The 21317-nt window shown below is 40.8% G+C and overlaps 1 protein-coding gene across 2 annotated transcripts in view; it reads left to right on the plus strand.

Moving 5' to 3' along the window:
• The window catches only part of LOC307032219 (neuronal acetylcholine receptor subunit alpha-7-like), a 32055-nt gene that overhangs the window by 2138 nt on the left and 8600 nt on the right, over positions 1 to 21317 (plus strand). Inside the window, exons 2-4 of one of the 2 annotated variants that reach the window (XM_079670060.1) lie at positions 9516 to 9655; positions 15518 to 15562; positions 17813 to 17922. In XM_079670060.1, the coding sequence (XP_079526186.1) occupies positions 9516 to 9655; positions 15518 to 15562; positions 17813 to 17922 (295 nt within the window). Of the gene's footprint in view, positions 1 to 9515; positions 9656 to 11900; positions 12020 to 15517; positions 15563 to 17812; positions 17923 to 21317 lie in introns of those variants that run through there. The other variant, XM_079670061.1, reaches the window with a different exon arrangement.

The following is a 21317-nucleotide window of genomic DNA, read 5'->3' on the forward strand; positions in this document are numbered from 1 at the left end:
TCAGTTCATATTCAGTTACGCGCAAATGTATCACAAGTGGTGCCGTTCGTTCGCTGAAAATGCTAACATGGGATTAAAATTAAGACTGTGTTATTTGGAGAATGAAAACACACATTTGAAAATATGCAATTCTTGGTAAATTGTGCTCAACATGTTGTAAAAGAATGGATGATGTAGCTACGCCCTCAGTGTTGCAACACAACGGAGGTTTTAGCTCCTGGATTAGGATTAAACATCCATTGGTCTTAATGCTCTGAGTCCTCGACCACAGATTATAAATCTCTTGAATGACTCCATCCATCCCAAAATCCATTAACACACAACACCATACGCTCTGATCCCTGCTCACCACTGTAGTTTGTCACATGATGACGGAAATGGTGTGCTAATGGATAGGTCTGTGACTCGTCCGTTGCTTTTAGCATCACACAGTGAAAAACGATGGTTCACAGGCACACTGAAACTCATTTAATCACAGAGAAATACACAAAGAGACACCAAGTTGCACAAAGAAGTGAAAAACACTCCCAGTTGGCAGCGGAAGGGCATTGGGTTGAAATCGCTTCTGTAAAATTGATCTGTTCCGGAAAACTTTGTTCCCAGTGAGCTCTTTTACTGACTGTCATCTGTCTCTCTTCTCTCTGCCTTATGTCTCCTTGACACCATCATCATTACTGATTTTGTACATTACGCCAACAACATGCTGCCCTTCTCTTGCCTTATTGTCCTTTTTAGTTGTAACAGGCTTCAAAAGTAACCTGTTCACAATATTGCCAAATGTAATTGTTTTGTATACAAAGCAGCTTTGCAAATGAAAGCATGAATAGAGATCTTGGTACGTTTTAAAGATTGGACTTTGCAATTCTGTAGAAAGATTGCTGATATTTGAAGAGGAATAATTGAAATGATCCAACAGCCCATCTTGTTGAAGGCGTAATGAATGAAAATATACATGTTAGGTCTGTTGTAATGACTGCACAACCCTGTCTTAATGAGTCTCACTGGCTGTATAACTCAGGTCTGAAGTTTCACCATGCAGCCCATCAAAACTAAGCATCACACGAATTGTGACTAAAGGAACTTTCTTTATGGCTCCATAGCATACAGGACATGCAGGTCTTTCCCTACCTTCATGTTTACCTCTTTTTAAGATTATGTTTCTCCTTCCAACCCTTCATTTAAAGTCTCCTTCATTTTTGTGACTCCAATTATCAACTCCTATCATCTCACCTCTCTGACTCTCTCCCTCTCGCTGTCTTTTTAAACGGGTTATGCCATGAGCTAGCCACCTGGCCTAAGACGCAGATCTAACGCCGCTGCACATCTGGAAACTTCACCGCTGACTTCCCACGACTCGTTTCACTAGCAAATGATTAAAAGGGAAATAATGAGGTTCTAGACCGCTGCCAACATAGAAGTGACCTTAATTTAATTGGATGCACACTTGGTTAATTTTAGAGGCGTAACTCTATGTAAGCTACACTCATTCACACATGAAGGCATAAACATACAATTACACAATAATAAATGTGTCAATCGAAGTTTTGCACAATTTACACACGTGTCTTTATGTAAATCATTATTTAAAACAAACAGCATGTTGCAATATGCTAACACAACTCATATGTTAGTGTTTGTATTGTTCTAGCTTCAAGATGTAAATTGTGTTTTTCAGATGTAACAGCTTCAGACAAACAATTATTTGATGTGGGAGTATCCCTTTTATCACCATTTAATTGCATATATGCAGTGTTATCTTTTTTCCTCTTACTATTTCTATACACTGGCAGAAGATATTTGCATCAGATTGACTAGATGTGTAGCATTTGTTTTGGTGTTGATGGTTCGGGCCCTCTGGGAGTGGCAGTCTGTCAGCGGTGTCTTTGTGCAGCCCTATCCTCCAGGTTTATAACTCTGGTCCCTCTGTCCCAGAGCATTCTGGGATAAGAGCCCTGCTATGTTCCAGACCAGACAATACACATAGACATCCTCTTCTGAGAAGTATGTTGACCAACAATAAGATAACCCAAACTTAATAATGAGGTATTTGTTTCACAGTAGTGTGACTTCTATGTTAGTACTGAGACGAAAGGAAAAACTTGCTGTCAGCATGTCATTCAAGGTGGAGCACAACTGAACTACAATCAAGTCTTTTTTAAAAGCCTTATTATCTTGATCCTTTATTCAACACAGCCTTTTCAAGTGAATTGGGCCTGAGTTTGTTAGAAGGCAAAACATGAACATAGCATCTGTAAATGTCACCTTTTGGAACATCAAGTAAGCAACAAAAAACATAGGCCGAGACACCTGCCAATAAAGTTAACAATCAACAGTACATGTTTTCCTGGATACTTTTTCCTTTCTAAGAAATAGTTTGGGGATCGCAAAACAAAGACAGAATTTGGTAGGCACTTCACTCGCCCAACTGAAACTGATGAAGCCACATAGAAGCATTGGTTGAACTTAATATGCATTTTGTGTTGGATAAATATTGTGGAGTTTTAATATGAAGGATCTTTTCATGGTAGTTATAGACTGTTATGATTAAAGCAATACATAACTAAATGTTAACCTACATACATATGGGCATGTGAGTTTTATATGAAGACAGATTAGAAAATGTGAGTATATTCTTTAAAGTACCTTCAGCATTAGCATTAATATTCAAGCATTGTGTTTGCAGCTCGTTTCAATAAATGCACCCCAAGCATATGTTGAGCATCAAAATAGCCATTGATCCATTTTCTATCCACTATTAGTTTCATTACTTTCCAATAAGTTGTATTCCGAAAGCCTGTATCTCTGTACCAAATGAAGTGCATTTTTTTTTTCTGGGTTCCCCAATATCAATAATAGCTCTAAAATCCAGTCTTGCATGATAATGGATTACCTATACGAAGGCATGGTAGAGTATCTTGGCAGAGAGACAAACGAACAAAGCTTTCATCCTGTCAGTGTGTGTGTGTGTGTGTGTGTGTGTGTGTGTGTGTGTGTGTGTGTGTGTGTGTGTGTGTGTGTGTGTGTGTGTGTGTGTGTGTGTGTGTGTGTGTGTGTGTGTGTGTGTGTGTGTGTGTGTGTGTGGGGGTGTGTGTGTGGGGGTGTGTGTGTGGGGGTGTGTGTGTGGGGGTGTGTGTGTGTGTGTGTGTGTGTGTGTGTGTGTGTGTGTGTGTGTGTGTGTGTGTGTGTGTGTGTGTGTGTGTGTGTGTGTGTGTGTGTGTGTGTGTGTGTACGTGTGTTTGTGGGGACAGCGGCTCAGCCTAGATGTTTTTAGCTGAGCTCATCGGGGGCACAAAAACACCCTGATGTAAGAGGTGGTCATTTAGTGCTCTGTATAAAATAGCTTTCCTGTTGTTTTTTTTGTGTGCGTATGTGTCTGTATGAGAAAAGGAAAGGGAGAATGTGTCCCTTCGGGCCGTCTGTGTTTGGATACCCTGTGTCTGATGAGTGTGTTTGGGAGCCTCATCTGAACGCATTGACCCATTACAAAATGTTCCGATGGGACAGAAATGCCTAGCATGATTTTTTGGGTGTGTGACAGAGTGCACAATAATTATTTGCTTGAGTGTACGGTTCTTTTATTTTCAGATGCCATCTCAAACAAAAACAGTTCACATTCGACACATCATTTGCATCTCAAATGTCACCTTTTATCTGTTTATTTGACCTCGATTGCCCTTATCTTTCTATAGAAATCCCACCATTTCTTCAGATGATGCTAACTAACTGTTAAGAGCCTGCACTGATCATGCCCATGAATGAATTTTTAGCTCATTGTTTATTTTTACGCAAACTGATCGGCTCTAGAATTGCACAATGCGAAAAGAACAAGGATACTGAAAGCTGAAATACACAAGTCCATTCAGGACAAGACAGAGTGACTAAAAGGAGAAATAAAGGAAACAAGAGATGGATCAAAAGAGGGGATATCACAAGACTTGAGAAGGTTTGTAAAGGGATAAAGCTACTGATAGTGAGAGAGGTGCAGTCAGAATAGAGAAGAGTGGAACTGTGGAAAAGGAGTGGGATATTGCAGATATTGCAGAGGATTTTACATAAAGAAGTAAAGAAAAGAAATAAAGAAGGTGTAAATAATTGGGATTAGAGTAGGAAAGCTTTAGAGGGAAGGAGGATGGGAAGAATGTACTGCCATCTGAAATGTAGTTTTCCTCTCCAGCTTGCTATGTGGAAATATTTTATTTTAGCTGATGCTAAGCAAGATTTTCCTTATTTTACTTCCATGTATGCAGCTGTCCAATCCTGACTCAGTAGTGGCCGTTATCATCAATATCATTTTTAAAGACCATCCCCCTGTTGTGATGGTATTCAATTCTTAAAGTGTTCCTTCTCAAAGGAAGCACCAAACATAATTTCTGTCCTCAGTGTTAGAATGGCTCTAAAACTTAACATTAGGGCCTGAAGCCTCTCCTGGTTCAGACTGATTGAAGGTGACACATTCTAAGACTCATTGGCTTATCCCTCCAGCACACAAATCAAAATATATAAGGATATACAGAACAAAAGTACATCTACGTGTCACACATTTTTCATTTCCTTTCAATTCTCTTTTCAAAAGATTCACTAGAGATAGCTCTAACATCCAATATTCTTCTGATAAATGTTGTTGAGGAAAAACGCTCCCCAAAAAAATTGGCTTAGTCTAAAAGGAGGCGTTATGAATGTGAGAGATGTATTAATATTTGTGGGGTTCTGCCGAGCTGACATAAAAAGTCCCCTTGGGAGCAGATGCCCTCTGGGTCCTTGAGGTGCCCAGGAGCAGTCTGCCTCTGCCTCTGCTTATTAAACTAGAAATAATTCAATATGCATACATCCTAGAGCTCAGGGATTACATCAATGTGCTAGATCATTGGTTTTAGGCTAACATGCATACATCTGTTTATACAGGCTTGAAAAAATTTACAACTACAAAAAAAAGGTGTGTTTCTGCGGGTTGTTTTTGCAAAGTTATTATGAGCAAAAAGGAGAAGAACAATTCTGAATGAAGATGATAAAAAAAAGTCGAAAGATTCACCTTTTTTTGGTCACTTGGGAAGGGTTCAACATCCAGGAACAGTTCCTAGTATAGATTGTCTTTGCATGCCTCTGTGACCATTGATTTCTCCTATTAATACTTTCTGACAGTTTAAAAGTTGAAATGCCTCATTACAATTTTTTTTTTTAAAGTTACATATAGTTTTCTTCATCCCATGTTCAGCCTTAATTGGTTAGAAAGTCATTCATGTTCTCACTTCTCAATTTTTTCAACACGAACAATGTTTATTTAAATAAAAAGCTTCAATAAGAAATGTTGACATAGTGTTATGTTTTTACTCAAAATTAATCTGAACCTCAAGGTTAATTTAAAAAAATGGTTTTGACAATGACAACAGAAATGCTGAAGGCTCTGGGTGTTGAGGGACTGTCATGGTTGACACGTCTCATCAACGTTGCGTGGAAGTCGGAAACAGTACCGAAGGAGTGGCAGACCGGGGTGGTGGTTCCCCTTTTCAAAAAGGGGGATCAGAGGGTGTGTGCCAATTACAGAGGCATCACACTACTCAGCCTCCCCGGGAAAGTTTACTCTAAGGTACTCGAAAGGAGGGTCAGGCCGATTGTCGAACCTCAGATTGAGGAGGAACAATGCGGATTCCGTCCTGGTCGTGGAACGACGGATCAGCTTTTTACTCTCGCAAGGATCCTGGAGGGGGCCTGGGAGTACGCTCATCCAGTCTACATGTGTTTGTAGACTTGGAGAAGGCGTATGACCGGGTTCCCAGGGAGTCACTGTGGGAGGTGCTGCAGGAGTATGGGGTGAGGGGGTCTCTACTCAGGGCCAAACCAATCTCTGTACTCCCAAAGCGAGAGCTGTGTCCGGGTCCTCGGCAGTAAGTTGGACCCATTTCAGGTGAGGGTTGGCCACCGCCAGGGCTGCGCTTTGTCACCAATCCTGTTTGTAATATACATGGATCGGATTTCGAGGCGTAGTCGTGGGGGAGGGGGTCTGCAGTTCGGTGGACTAAGGATTGCACCACTGCTTTTTGCAGATGATGTGGTTCTAATGGCTTCATCGGTCTGCGACCTTCAGCACTCACTGGATCGGTTCGCAACCGAGTGTGAAGCGGCTGGGATGAGGATCAGCACCTCCAAATCTGAGGCCATGTTTCTCAGCAGGAAACCGATGGACTGTCCACTCCAAGTAGGGAATGAGTCCTTACCCCAAGTGAAGGAGTTCATATCTCGGGGTCTTGTTCTCGAGTGAGGGAACAATGGAGCGTGAGATGGGCCGGAGAATCGGAGCAGTGGGAGCGGTACTGCAGTCGCTTTACCGCACCGTTGTGATGAAAAGGGAGCTGAGCCAGAAGGCAAAGCTCTCTGTCTACCGCGCCATTTTCATTCCTACCCTCACCTATGGTCATGAAGGATGGGTCATGACCGAAAGAACGAGATCGCGGGTACAAGCGGCCGAGATGGTTTTTCTCCGCAGGGTGGCTGGTGTCTCCCTTAGGGATAAGGTGAGAAGTTCGGTCATCCGAGAGGGACTCGGAGTTGAACCGCTCCTCCTTTGCATCGAAAGGAGCCAGTTGAGGTGGTTCGGGCACCTAGTTAGGATGCCACCTGGGCGCCTCCCTAGGGAGGTATTCCAGGCACGCCCAGCTGGGAAGAGACCAAGGGGTAGACCTAGAACCAGGTGGAGGGATTATATCTCTTCGCTGACCTGGGAGCGCCTTGGGATCCCCCAGTCAGAGCTGGTTGATGTGGCCAGGGAAAAGAAAGTTTGGGGCTATCTGCTGGAACTGCTACCTCCGCGACCCGACCACGGATAAGCGGGAGAAGATGGATGGATGGATGGATGGTTTTGACAATTGCCTTTCTTTCAGAACACCTTTTGAAGGGTGTTTACAATCGAACTCTTTAAATAAAAGGTCAAGGATGGTGAACAGGGAGATGAACAAGAAATGCTGAACAAACGACAAATCTCCCAGCTCTCTTAGCTCTCATTCTCTACCTCTGCTGGAGTTTGTTTGATGAGGCCTCTCACTGGGTTTTGAAAATGATGTCTTCTCTCCAGCTTATCATATCAGATTAATTAGTGAGAAAAAAAAAACAATCAATTGGAAGTATCCGTTCATACTTTAAAAGTTGAAATGCAACTTTTCAACTTTTAAGTATGCTGCACACGTTTGTTGGCAAATTAAATCTGAAGTGGTTTATATTGAATGTGATTATTTAATTTTTCCAAAAGCTGTTTTATGGCACAAGCGGCCTCAAAGACTGAGTTTTACATTTTCTTCACTGAATGCATTAGTTTTGTTGTGTTTGTTTGGACATCAGTTTAAAATTCACAGTAAAATACATGTTGAAACACAGGAAGAGGTTTGTAGAAAAGCAGCTGTAGATTAGGGTGCAGTTACATTTGACTGCATGTGCAAATATGCTTAGATAGACATATGTATTACTTTGCCGTGCCATGTATTGATTCACTGAGCCATTAGAGCAACTGCTTGGGTGTCCAAACCAACATGTGAATCTATGAAGAGACAGAAAAACAATATCATGTCAATCCAGCTCCCACATGAGGTAGAGGAAGATGGATACAGTTGCTTGAATAGAGAGGATGTATTTATCAGTCTGTGTGGCTCCATAGAGCAGCGAAAGGGATTCTGCTGTGCAGATCAGCTTCTCGTAACTCCTCTGTCTCTGACCTCAGGCTTCCTCATGCCATAACTCTCCTCATTACAGCCTTAATGGGCCAATCAACAGCGTTACGGGCCGAAGGCACACTCCTCTCCTCTTCACAGTCTTGCAGTGCTGTAGCGCTCGCTCCCCTCCTTCTCTTTAATACTCTGTCTTTGTTACCCATCAACCCTACGTCTGTATCTGATCTCTGCATCCACATTCCCCATTGTATGTGTATATGAGGTATTCATCCTAATGTGTATGCTGATAGTGAAGAGTTTTTGTATGTCAATGACAGGCCTTTGTTTATAGGAAATGTTTGTTTTGTGTTCATTTAGTTTATGCCTGCTCTTGCTTCCTTTTGTATGTATTGCAGTTTGTGTGCATAAATAGTGTCTTTGACAATAGGTGAGTTTGTTGTACAGATGTACTAGAGTGCTCACTTTTCTAATTATAATGCTCACCAATGTATGTTTTTCATCATTTTAGATCTGTTATTTTAGAAATAACCTACTTGGTGGGCCTATACATTTGAAAACCCTGGACCTTGTAACAAAATGCATTGTCATTAAGCTCAACAGAAAGCTGTTTTCTTAAATAATTTACTACAGACTACAGGCAGGCTATGCATAGTTACAAATAATAGACCATAAAATGTTCACACTGCATATCCTAAGATCAGTTATGTTTGACATTGTGGCCAATGACAATCCAATACCACTCTAAAAACTAATTCTTCTAAATTGGCGTCCATGTGTATGGTGTCATTACACATCCACTCACTCATAGCAGGACATTTAAAATGCTCTTTGCTTTCGCACTGCAGCCACCGATCATTAAAACAGATTTGTGTCACATAAGGACAAAACACAGATTTCTCTTGCAGAGTGAAGCTTGCATTCTCTTCTTTTGGTTTTTAAAATGCAGATTAGCAAGATCAGCGAAACAATGTGGTGTGGTTGTTTTTGTGTAAGAGCGTAGGTGTTTGTGTGTCTCTGTCTCGGTTTATTTTGGGACAAATAGACAGTGTGAAATGTGTTTGGAAGGTGAGGTGGAGAGGATCAATAATGGTGATGAGAGTCGGGCCAAAAAACACATCACTGTAATCACCCGGACCTTAAGACTAAACCGTGTGTGTGTGTGTGTGTGTGTCATACTGTTGTTGTATATGATGTTGATGTAAGCACATGTGTGTACTTACAATATGATATGTATTATTAAAACTTTCAGCTCAACAGCTAACCTTTACCTTATACATTGTTTATGCCAAAGTCAAGTTTACAGGAAGTACTTTGAAATCAGGGACATCCGAATGGACTGTACATTACTGTGCAGCGCGTGTGCAAGTCAATCAGGTACATTATAATCTGGCTGCAAGCTTGTGCCAGCAAAGGAAGGGTAAAAGGTTGGAAATACATTTTAGCTAATTTCCAGATCAGAATTCAGCATCAGTGCACAAGAAGACGGTCCAAAGTACAATTTGCAGGAAAAGGGATGACCCAAGCCAAAACACTGATAGCATTTTCATTTTTTTAAACCTGTCATGGAACATCCTAAATTGAGCACTACATTTACCGTTTAAAATGCAAATGGTAAGACACACCGTATCTGTAAATCAAAGAGAGACCTTCAGATATTCTGCAGTGAATAGAGGGAAGTACCTTGATCTCTGATATATGAGGTAATTTGTTTTTCAAACAAACCTACCTGAGAAGTGTGAACTTCCATTCACAAATGTTGGTGCTTAGTTTTAAACAACTTTTTGTGTAGATGCTGCCTTGTAATCAAAAATAACCATCAGACAAATCATGTTTTTCTCTTGTTTCTTTGGTTTCCTCTAGGATCCCTGCAGGGAGAGCATCAGAGGAAGCTGTACAAGGAGCTGCTGGCTAACTACAACCGGCTGGAGAGACCAGTGGTCAATGACTCCGCCCCCATCCTGGTGGAGTTGGGCCTCACACTGCTGCAGATCATAGACGTGGTGAGGGAGACAGCTTTTACTTCTCTTCTATATGTGATGTGTGTTTGTTAGTGGCAGGGTGTTTAGTTTTGAGTGTTTAGTTTCGGTAGTGTTTAGTTTCGCTAGTGTAGAATGTTGGAAACGTGACAATATACAACGTTTGTGTTTTGTTGAGCATACAGTTTGTTGCTTAATTGAAAGCTGAAGTGAAATTGTACCACTACGCTGGTGACTTGTTTACATCGGAGGTATTTAGAGTGTCTTTACATATCAGAAACTGTGAAAATACCTAAAAACCGCTCAGTCATCTCATTGTCAACATTGGAATCTTAGTAAAATAATATTCCTGTCTATAAATAATAATGCATGATGAAGAAATGCCAAGTAAAGAGCCCCACTAAAAAGGAGATAACATGCTTGAAAAAAAAGAGTCACTAATTGAGTAATATAAGTGCTAATAGAGAAGTAAGAAAAACAGGTGTTTGAAGCTTAAGGAATGAATGAACAGTGATACATCCAAAGGTAGATTAGGTTTGTAGAATAGTGATACATGTTTGCCAAAGTAATGCACTCCTGAACCTCTAAAGTTGGCTGAGCCTAGCTGAATTTTTGGGTGCTCCTCCAAAGCAGATTGTAGTCAGGTTGCATCAAGACCATTGGTATCCCTTCATGAAAAGGCACATGGCTAACGCTAGCGCCCATCAATCCAGCATTAGTACCACCAAATGATGCTCCAGCAGAATAAAGGCAGGTTTCTAGGGTCAACATTTTTGACTTGGCTCAACTTTTGAGCCAGCTGCCAGTTAGGCTGCAAAAGCACGGTGTGGCGTATCACATGCCTGCAAGCAAACAATCCTGATAAATAACTTTGTAGCATGAATGACATATTTGTGCTGTTTACCTCATCTATTAATGTGTTCAAAGGCTAGCTGCTGTGATTACCTTTCCCGAGTTTTAAAATCCTGATTGTGAGGTTGTATTGTTTTGCCGTACGATGAGCTTTAACCACAGGAATATGTTACTGAAAAACAGTTCCTAGATGTCTCAACAGTACCCTGACATAATTCAACGCAGTCCATAAGATTATTTTATTGCAGTGCTGTTTTCTGTCTGAAGTGTTTGCTCTTTAAGATTAGTTGCTGATAGAAGCATTAACTTTGCTTACTGTAGTAAGAGGTGTCAAACTATAGGGGCCACTGTACTGATACAGTTTTGTGTTTGGACACATTCCCAGTTATCACAATATACTATTCCTTTCTCTCTGCAGCCCATGACCCAGAAATCGTTCCTGATCCACAATATTTGATGAATTTTCAAACCTTTAAAATGTAGTTCAGCGTAGCAGTAGGACTCATTAACCACCAGAGAGGATCAAAAACCCGCAAGACACTTCGCTAGCTGCATGTACATTTTTTATCAGCCCGTCCGAGAAGTAACTTTAGGGAAAGTGTTAGCATGGTGTCTGAGTATCATACCAGCCAGATGTTTGCTATCAGAACAGATGGATCTACAATTTCATTGGGAGAGTTTTTCCGAAAGGGGTAATTTAGGAATGTTTAACAGAGACGAGATGTCAAGTGAAAAAATACCTTAATTTACTAACTCTGGTTATGTGGCCATCATACTGTAGGAGGAGGATGGTGCAAAAGCTATCTGCATGTCCCATGACTGGTTGGGAAAATAAGTTAGGGGGTGAAATTACAGTTATTATTGTCACTCACACTTTGAACAAGGCACTTACCAACAGTACGTAAATACTTATATTGGGAACACTGGGACTGAACAAGAAACCTCATGCAACCTTGCCAGAGTGACTGCATTTGAGTTAAAAACAGATTTCCTTTAAACACCTTTCAACCCACATCCAACAATAAACCTACATTTTTTCCCTAGCCCCTAGACAATTTAATAACTAGGTAACTTGTTACTCGGAGATAAGATGTTGTGATTTTTAAACAACAAAATAGAAAGATTTGTATCTCTACCTGAAAATAATTTGCAACAGTATGTGGGATTGCTTCAATAATGTAGTGGTAACTGATGGTTTGAGACCCAGAGGTTTGCTCACTATAACCTTAATGTTCAGTTGTCATGGGAACACCGACGTTCTACTCATTTATTCATCAGCTTTAAAGTAAACAGTGTTGACGGACTGTGAGACAGCGACCCTTTAGCGGCTGGATTTCCAGGGAAAGAATCGACCACGAGAGAAGGTAGAGTTGCAAACCATGGTGACTTTTATTTATCAAACAGCACAAGAGAACAGACAGCCAGCATGTAGATGTTCACCACTCTCTGTACATGTTCACCGCCCTCTCTCCGACTGAAGACTGGCGCATTTATAGAGGATCTTCCAAGGATGTAATTGGGAGAAACCATTCACAGGTGATAATAATAAATACACATATCATCGCAATTGCCATAAAGAACATCAACAATATTATGTTCATAGCGTCATTAGTTGTCCATAATGTAACAGATAAATATGCATTGGGGTTTTTAAATGTGTATAATCACACAAATTCTGTGTTTTATATTATTTTATTCTGTGTTCTTCATTTCATTGAATGTTAAATACCTGGCAAGGTCGGAGATCAGTGGGCGGAACCTCTGAAGTGTGGTCGCTGTGCTCAGGAGTTTATTGTTGTGAGGACTTTCCCCCCTATATATTGTGTCACTCACGTTTCCTCTGCCCTTTTTGTAAATGTTCCGCGTGAGAGAAATTGATGTAAAACTGATCGTTTTATCTGTTGTCAGGTGCGGGCCCTTTTGTAAATGTTCCACGTGAGAGGAGTCACTGTGAGGGAAATTGATGTACAACTGATCGTTTTATCTGTTGTCAGTAATTAAACGGAGATCGTCTCAACTTTACGCTGGCTCGGGTCTCGCCCATTAACAACACAACGCAGAGACCGCTTAACCACACCGGTTACACATAGCCATCTGCTAAGTTAACCCCAAAACAAACATTACAACTGACCAGAATAAATATAAATGCACTCCCATCTAAGACAGAAACCCCTGTGCCTATCCCGCCACTTGGTTCGTCCCGGAACCTTCTCTGGTCAGTGTTTGTTCCCCCCGAGGACCTTTTGGCCGAACACACTGTAGCGGACACAGGACGAGACAGCGGACGTTTCTCAATCGCGAGGATGCTGGCTTGGTAGTCGCTTACTTCCAAGTCACTTCCTTCAGAAACTAAGCAAGTATACTTCCAAGCCACGGCTTCGGAAAACGAAGAAGAATGGAACAGGCTAACAATTGAGCCACTTTCTCTAACGGTTTCAACATAAACTGTACCGAAAATAAATACCTCACGATGTCTATCTAATTATGAACTTGTTTTACTTTCACGGAACACATTTTTGGTGATAACAAACAAATGTAACAAAGTAACATATTTACCAACACATGTTCTACGCCACACTACATACTTACATTTGGTAAGGGTGCTATCAGCAACTAATCTCTCGCTGCAGAGAAAGTGTGTTAGTGTGTGAAGAGCTCCACGGATTGGTCCATTTGGGTATGGGCACGTCACCATACCCAGGAAGAAAAAGAGAAATCTCCAACGAGGCGTTCTGGGGCAGCATAGGCTGCATCTCACTTCGGTTAAATTAAATCCTTGCGTCCCTCACTTGCGTCGTTTCCCTGCGTTTAGTCCCTCCCACGAGGGAAGCATGGAGAGACGCAAGGAAATTACGAGAAGCAGGGAAATGAGTTTTAAGAGCAATGGGACGTCCTTTCCTCCGGAGCGTCACGTGAAGCAACTTCCGTTTGTGATGACTCCGCACAGCTGATCGTCTGACAGCAGCCAGCTCTGTCCCCGTTATTTTCACACCCACCCCCGCCTCTGTTAGTACACATTTACTGACATCAACATTTGTATCATCTGTTGTAGACCCAAGTAAATAAAAAATAAAATAAGAACTCGTTCTCAAAAAAGATAAACGCCATTCTTAAAATGTATAAACAAACAATAGTTTGATTAATATTGATTAGAGTGCACAATATAAATAAAATAATTCAGAGGAGAAAAAGAGATATGTTATCTATCAAAACCCAGTTAGATTAACATTCATTGGATTGCACACGTTGTTTGTTTGTGTGGATATGTAGCAAATTAACATTTTAAATAGCACTTAATGACTGACTTAATGGAAATGACAATAAATGAAAATGTAAAACAAAAAAAGCGATCATGAAAATGTTAACCTGAGGATGGTTTGGTAGTTCCTCGATTATCACTCCTCCGTTATCGCTCCTCGATCCTCCGGCAAAAATAAGGCCACTGGGACGGTACTCAAGATGGCGCAGACATATCAACTTCCGGTGATACCGAGCCCGAGGAGTGAAGAAATGAAAAATAACCGAAGTGAGACGCACCCATAGACAGGTCTTTTCTGTGTTAGAGTTTTACTCGCTACAGGGTGTACTTTGAGGGTTTGTGACTCTGCAGACCGTTTACATGCAGAAAAACCTTCATAACACAGAAGGGGACGGATAACCGGAAAAGCATGACATGGGACCTTTAAGATACAACAATGGACCTTTTAAGAGGAGAATTACTAAACATAGTTGTTTTATGCCAAGTAGATTAAGCGGTATGAAGTCTATGAAAGTGTTCATATTGAACGTATGCTCACCATCCACATAAAGCTGCAAGCATTCTCAGCTCTGACCTTGAATAGGTGGGTGAGGGTATTATTTAAGGATATACATTTATATACGACCCACAGATGTATTATTAACATTTGAACGATAACATTGGAAAACACACACACACACACACACATACACACACACACACACACACACACACACACACACACACACACACACACACACACACACATACACGCACGCACGCACGCACGCACGCACACACACACACACACATACACACACACACACACACACACACACACACACACACTGCCCCTACGGGGGGGATTTGAAATCTCCGAAGGGACCCATTTCCAATGATTACTTTCAGCTGTGACTTTTGCTCAATCATCTGGGTCATCTGCTTTCAGAAAATACATTATAGACAAGTTGCCATATGTGCCTATATTTATGCCTTTACCCTACTAGCAGAACAAGGACTAAAAAGAGAGAGCGATTGACTGTGTGTCAAAAGAGTGAGACTTTGGTTTTGTGCAGCATTCCTCTCTTCAGGGCAGACATTAATGTTTTTACTTTTCAGCTTTGCACTTTGAGCTGAAATTCTGAAGCTTGCAAAATTCTCCTTAGAAGCTAGAATATTAGCAACATATTTTCTAAAAAGGTTATAAGTACACTTTGAAAACACTCCTGAAGTTTATTTTTGATAATCAATCTGCAATGTTTCTTCTTTTGTTTATGTATGTTGATTGTGGATGAATGACTTTTAGGCAGAAATTAACATTAGAAATGTATCATTAAAATAGTGGATTTTGCATTTCTGAGGATTCTCTGCTGCTGCCCACTTTGTGGACAACACAGTAATGTGTTTGCACTAGTGCTTTCAAGAAAATAACATTTAACACATCATCCAGCATGTAAAAGTGTTGGGAGGAAATAAACACAAATGACACAAATGAACCTGCTACAAAACTAACTTGTACAAATGTAATCTATGGTTTTGAGTTTAGAAACAGTTAAGAAACAGTAGTGTAACTTATTTATTTGTTAAACTGTTCATAAGAACTACACTTGGTTACATAAAACCATCTTTAAAAATTGTACATAGCCAGGTTTTTTCTTCTTTGGATATGCTAAGCAATTCTTTTGACTTATGATGACAAGGCCATTTATTACAATGGACTGGCCTGTCTTCACTTGTACAAAATAAATCTTAATATCTTTTTTCCTCTTCTTCTGTATTTTTGTTTCTGTCCTCAGGACGAGAAGAACCAAGTGCTGGTGACCAACGCCTGGCTGCAGCTGGTAAGTCGTAGCTTTAGAACGGCACATTATCATCATTATAATGTTTTTTAATTATAATGCTGATTTTATTACAGAATTATCTTCTCAATACGCTGTGACTGTGTTTTCTCAAATTACCAGTCCCCCTACATTAATTGCTTGTTGATGATATTGACATTTTAGCGGGTGCTAGCGAAACTGGAACTCTGGAAAGAGACACTCCCTTTTGTGTGGCCATGTTCAATGCTGGCATCAGCATACTCCAGAAGACATCGCTTTAGGCACATTTTTAAGCAGAAAGTGAGACGGGCGGCGGAGGAAGAAAGAGTGTAGAATATTTAACTGGCAGTCTACTTGATAGTTAATGGACTTAATGCCAACAAACATATTCAGTTTCATAGCCTCCAGCAAAATTAGTCTGTTTTGCAGTTTTAAGTTTTAAGCTGTCAGTTATGCCTGTGTCCTTAACAAGTATTAAAAACAATTGAATTCATTAATATACTATATTTGAGCTAGCAACAGCATGAGTATATATATTTAACGGTTGCTAACTGTAAGTGTTTTTATTTTGGTAATTGTAAAGTTGCTTTTAAATTATTACCCGTCCGTTATGTAGCTTTTTCTGCATGTAAACGGTCTGCAAAGTGACAAACCCTCAAAGTACACCCTGTAGCGAGTAAAACTCTAACTCAGAAAACACCTGTCTATGCTGCCCCAGAGCGCCTCGTTGGAAATTTCACTTTTTCCATTTTTTTCTTCTGGGAACCAAGTGACGTAACGACGACCCAATGGACCAATCCGTGGAGCTCCTCACACACAAACACTCTCGCAGCGGCGAAACTGTGGCGCGCTTACACTGTAGGTGCAACGCGTTTGGAGGTGCGGGTGCTAGTGGAGCCTCGCAGATGGGGGTGCTGCAGCCCCCTCAGCACCCCCCCTTCTCGCGTCCATGGTGCTCAGGCTGAGTTTCGCGATGTCTCGCTGTCTCGCAGACCCCACGCAGCAACCAGGAAACGACACCAGTAATATAGCTCACACTGTCCCCTCTTCACATCAGCGAGCTGCGCAACTTCCCGCCAACACGGCACCCAGACCCCACGCAGCATTCTCATCTGTTTATCATTACTGGTGTCATTTTCTGGTTGCTAACAAACACCATTGTAACACATAATCACTGATGTTCCGCTGTAACGGTGGTGGACTCCTCAGAACAGAGTGGGCGAGCTGACCAATCAGAGCACAGTGGGCTCATAGGGAGGGGTGGGGGGCAGGAGCTCAAACAAGCCGTTTAGGACAGAGAGTGAATACACATACTATACAGAGATGCTGTATGAGAAACCTATAGGCGCGTTCACACCAAGTACTTTTCCCACAAAGGTTTCTGAGAACTACGATTTAGTTGCGTTCACACCAAAAAGTCCCAGGAACTAAATTAGTTCTAGAGAACCTTTTTTACCCCCTTTTCAGTCCCTGCTAGAGAGCAGGGACTTTCGTGGGAGAAAAAGGTTCCTGTGTCTGATTGGCTGGGCAGAATGCAAACCACGCCCCGTCAAACTCCCAAAAAATGTTGTGAAGCCGCCATTTTATTATCCTCGCATTGCATTATTAGCATTAGCATTAGCCCAGCGTAGAAACGCAGAGAGACTAACTTATGACAACTCAAAATAAAACATGGGAGCGGCGGAGATGAGGAGGTGTCAGCGTCTACTCAAGCCAGTCCCTAACTCCGGGGACTTCCGGCCGGGGATTTTGGGCGGCAGTATACACCGTGAAGTTGTTTGCGGCCTGCCAGTAAATCCAAAGCAGAAGAAGAAGTGACGTCAGCGGCTTCATTTGCCTAATCCACCCCCAGGAACTAATTTCCGGTGTGAACGCGAACCTTTGTGGGAAAAGTACTTGGTGTGAACGCGCCTAATGTGAGTTTGGAACATTGAACAATGTAAATCTATTCTAGTAGACCTCAACAATGCAATTATGATCATTAGAAATGGCCATGACATGGGACCTTTAAGCAGTTGAAACCCTAGCCCTTAAACCCTTATATACATGCTTACAGGAAAATATTTTTCTATTCATTACTTGATAACTTTTATACTGAATGTGCGACTTTCTTGTGAAAGATCAATTGGATTATTTCAAATAGCCCTTAGACATTAAATATTTTGCAGAGCATGAGAGTTGCATCCCTTTAAACAATATTTGAAGATTCCTACAAAGTACTTTGTGAAGCAGTCTCCTCCCTCTCTGTTTCTCCCTGTCTCTCTCTCTCAGTATTGGACAGACGTCTACCTGAGCTGGAATCCAGAAAAATACCCCGGTGTCCAGAACCTGCGCTTCCCTTCAGACCAGGTCTGGACCCCTGACATCCTCCTTTACAACAGGTCAGAGCTTTTCACCTGCTTATCACTACCTTCCTTATAGCAGACATTTTTATATTAGTAGTGTATCAAATGGCGACAGTGTTATATTATTAAAGGGGTCAGGCAGAGTGATTTACTGAGAAATCACTTTAATCTGCAGGTCACTTCGGCTTTACAAGGCTTTATCCTGAGTTTCTGCTCTTTGTTTAGCTTTCTAGCAGCAACATTAATATTTTGGTTCCACTCTCATATTGCCTTTTCAGCTGCAGCCGGCAGCTGTGTCAAGCGAAAAAGCTTTAAAACACACTACGCACCACTTTTTTTACTGTAGCATTAAACAACAGACAGAATGTGTTGTGTCATGTGAAAATGTTGATGTTGTGACCCATCGTTGTGAGTCCAGCAGATTAACACCTTTGTTACTATTTTTATTTTTGATTGAGTGCATTGAAGTAGTTGAAATATCAGTCTAATCCTTATTACTTTCATAAATTCTGTCTTTAATCTCTCCACAAACCAAAGTACTGTCAGGGTTACTTAAGGCCAATGTGATAAACAATCATCAACCAAACACAACGCTTTAAAAACCTAAACCGTAGTTCCACTGCATTCAATAGAAATGTGCTGGCTGTCTTTTAAGAAACCATAACGATGACAAAATAAAAACATTTGTGATATCACACTTTTAAAAAAAAAGGCTTAGGGCAAAGTCAACATTGAACTAAATGAGATTGAGCGAGCTCACTGCATATTTTGATTCAGGTCAGGCTGTATCCACTGTTCTGCATGATTCTCAAGTCAATTAGAAAAGTAGGCCAGTTGTTTTCATCCAAAACAACTAATTGCATTGCGTTTGCATGCTTCACTGAGAGATGGATGATCTGGTTTGAGACTGAGGGGGGAGAAACAAGAAGAAATGGAATAAATCACAAAAAGGAAGAGAAAGACACAGTGGTGATGTGTGACGCAGCTTGTAAAGCAGAACATTTGAAAGACGTATATACATAAAGTGAAGTTAAGGGAGACAGACAGCTATTTCATTGACATTCAATTATGTTTCTGAGGTGATCAATGGACAAAGATGCCTACATTTCCCCCCAAAACACACGCACGCATGCACGCACACACACACACACACACACACACACACACACACACACACACACACACACACACACACACACACACACACACACACAGGCATTTTACAGGGAATACAAGGAAAAAACAGAGGTTTGGGGGTATTAACCTACATTTTAAAAGCTCTTCTTTCAGACCTGCCAGGATTACCCATTCTAATCTCCCTTCTCCCCCAGATTTGTTCTCCACTGCCTCCTCTCCTCCCTTTCTACATCCACCATCCATGCCATCTTACAAACTAGCATCCAGCCATCTTCTCATCTATTTCTGTCTCCCTCCATCTCTCTTTCATAACTCACTGTCTCACTATAATTCACTCGATTCAATCAACCTTTTCCCTCCATATTTTTTATCGTTCCACAGCCTTCACCAACTCCTACCTGTCGCTGCCCGTCAAGGTGTCAGCATGTTACTCTCCCCCTCTACTCACAGGCAACCTTTGTTTCTTGCTAGATGCTCCCCTGTCTTCTCTTGAGCTGAATTTGACTTTGCTACCTGCTGAAATCTCTTCACATATAAAAACACCTCCCTGGTTTTTGGAGAAACTTCCTGAAGTTTTGACTTGTTTGCTTTGCCTAGCATGAACCTGAGGAAAAATACATTCTTCCTATTTTATTTTCACTTGTTATCTTTGATGTAATTTAGGAAATGTATACAGCACAGAAGTCATAAGGAGTAGTTCACTGGGTTTTCTATGGAATGACGGGTAAGACAAGGCTGATTTGACTCCTCAACTTTAATAGGGTAGCCCTACATTTAAGCATATTAATGTTTGCTATTTAGCACTCAATAACACGTTGAGCTCAAGAAAATATCATCAGTTTTACTGGTGTTGGACAAAGTAAAGTTCCTGTCTGATGATGGCACTAGCCTAGTTAGAAGATTACCAAAGTTAATACAGATCATCCTGAGGAAGAACATGAATATCTAAACACATTTTAAGGCAATCTTTAAAAAAAAAAAGATTGATCAGTGTTTTGATTTTTACCATTGAATAAAATGGTGGATGAACTCACAGTTTTTTGTTAGCTTTGCAAAATAGCTGTATATGTATGTCATTTTTTTTTTAAATGTTATTATCGTAACTTGTTCATACATGTGTGCCTCAGATTGGTGCTGATGTTGCTGGTTTTCAGCCTAAGACTTATCTCATTGAATTTTGAGAAGATGCAAACTAGAGGAGAAATGTAAAATGTTCAGCAATAATATTGATTGTTGCTAGAAACACAGATGCAATGCTGCACATCTCTAATCTCTCAAGTCACTAATACATATGCACACAAACAAACACACACTCTTCACCAGCCCATCACACACAATCACATACTTGCTGTTACACAATTACAGTCATTAATGGCACAAAACACACCATTACACTGTGGCCCATCAGTGCGCAGCCAATAAAACACTATTCTTAGAATAGAAGATGCATTCAGGCTTATTAGCCCCTGCTCAGATGAGAGCTCTCCATGAATCCGTTAATGTATTGTTATTGTTTTAATATGAAGTTAATGATGTCTAGTAGTGCCGAGGTCAGGTGCCATCTCAAAATGATATGAATTCAAGAAAGATACAAATATCTCGGAATAAAAAATCTGAAATTGTCTGGCTATGAGTCACTCATCTCATATGTGTGAACTATTTTATATCTCTCTCTTATTGCTTTTCACTTTGTAGATCATTCTGCTCACACTGCTTCACAATGATGTTTCACTATGGATAATCTTTACTGTAAGTCATGGATTTACAATCGCAAACATACCCATGCATATTGCCGGAGGAAAATATTTCCTTATCCCCATAATTGGAAAATGTTTTGTAATGGGATTGACAGCTGACATCTTTCATTTCAGATCACAGAGTTAAGATTACCCTAAATCCATTGGCTCAGACTAATTAGGAATTCCTTTAACACCTATTAGAGGGGTTTTTTATTCAGCCTATTCAAACTCAACCTGCTGGTTACAAATTGAAGATATTGGTTTATTTGGCATAGAGGGATGGAATATTTAATTATAAATAGGAAGGTTATGACAACAGGACACAGACATGTGTCCTCCACTGAGACAGTGATTAATTCTTACATTAGGCTCTTCCACTTTCCTGATGAGAACCATTCGTATATTTCATGTTGACTCCGTCTCGTCTGCTGTGTGTGTCAGGCGAGCATAAATTGCAGAGCGTGTGTGATTGTATTTGTATAAAGAATATTCTGATCTTAATCGGCTTTGTACGCCAGTGACCTCCTCTCTCATTGGAGGGAAAAGTCAATGGTC

The sequence above is a fragment of the Notothenia rossii genome (assembly GCF_949606895.1).
Source record: "Notothenia rossii genome assembly, chromosome: 3".
Taxonomy (NCBI): domain Eukaryota; kingdom Metazoa; phylum Chordata; class Actinopteri; order Perciformes; family Nototheniidae; genus Notothenia; species Notothenia rossii.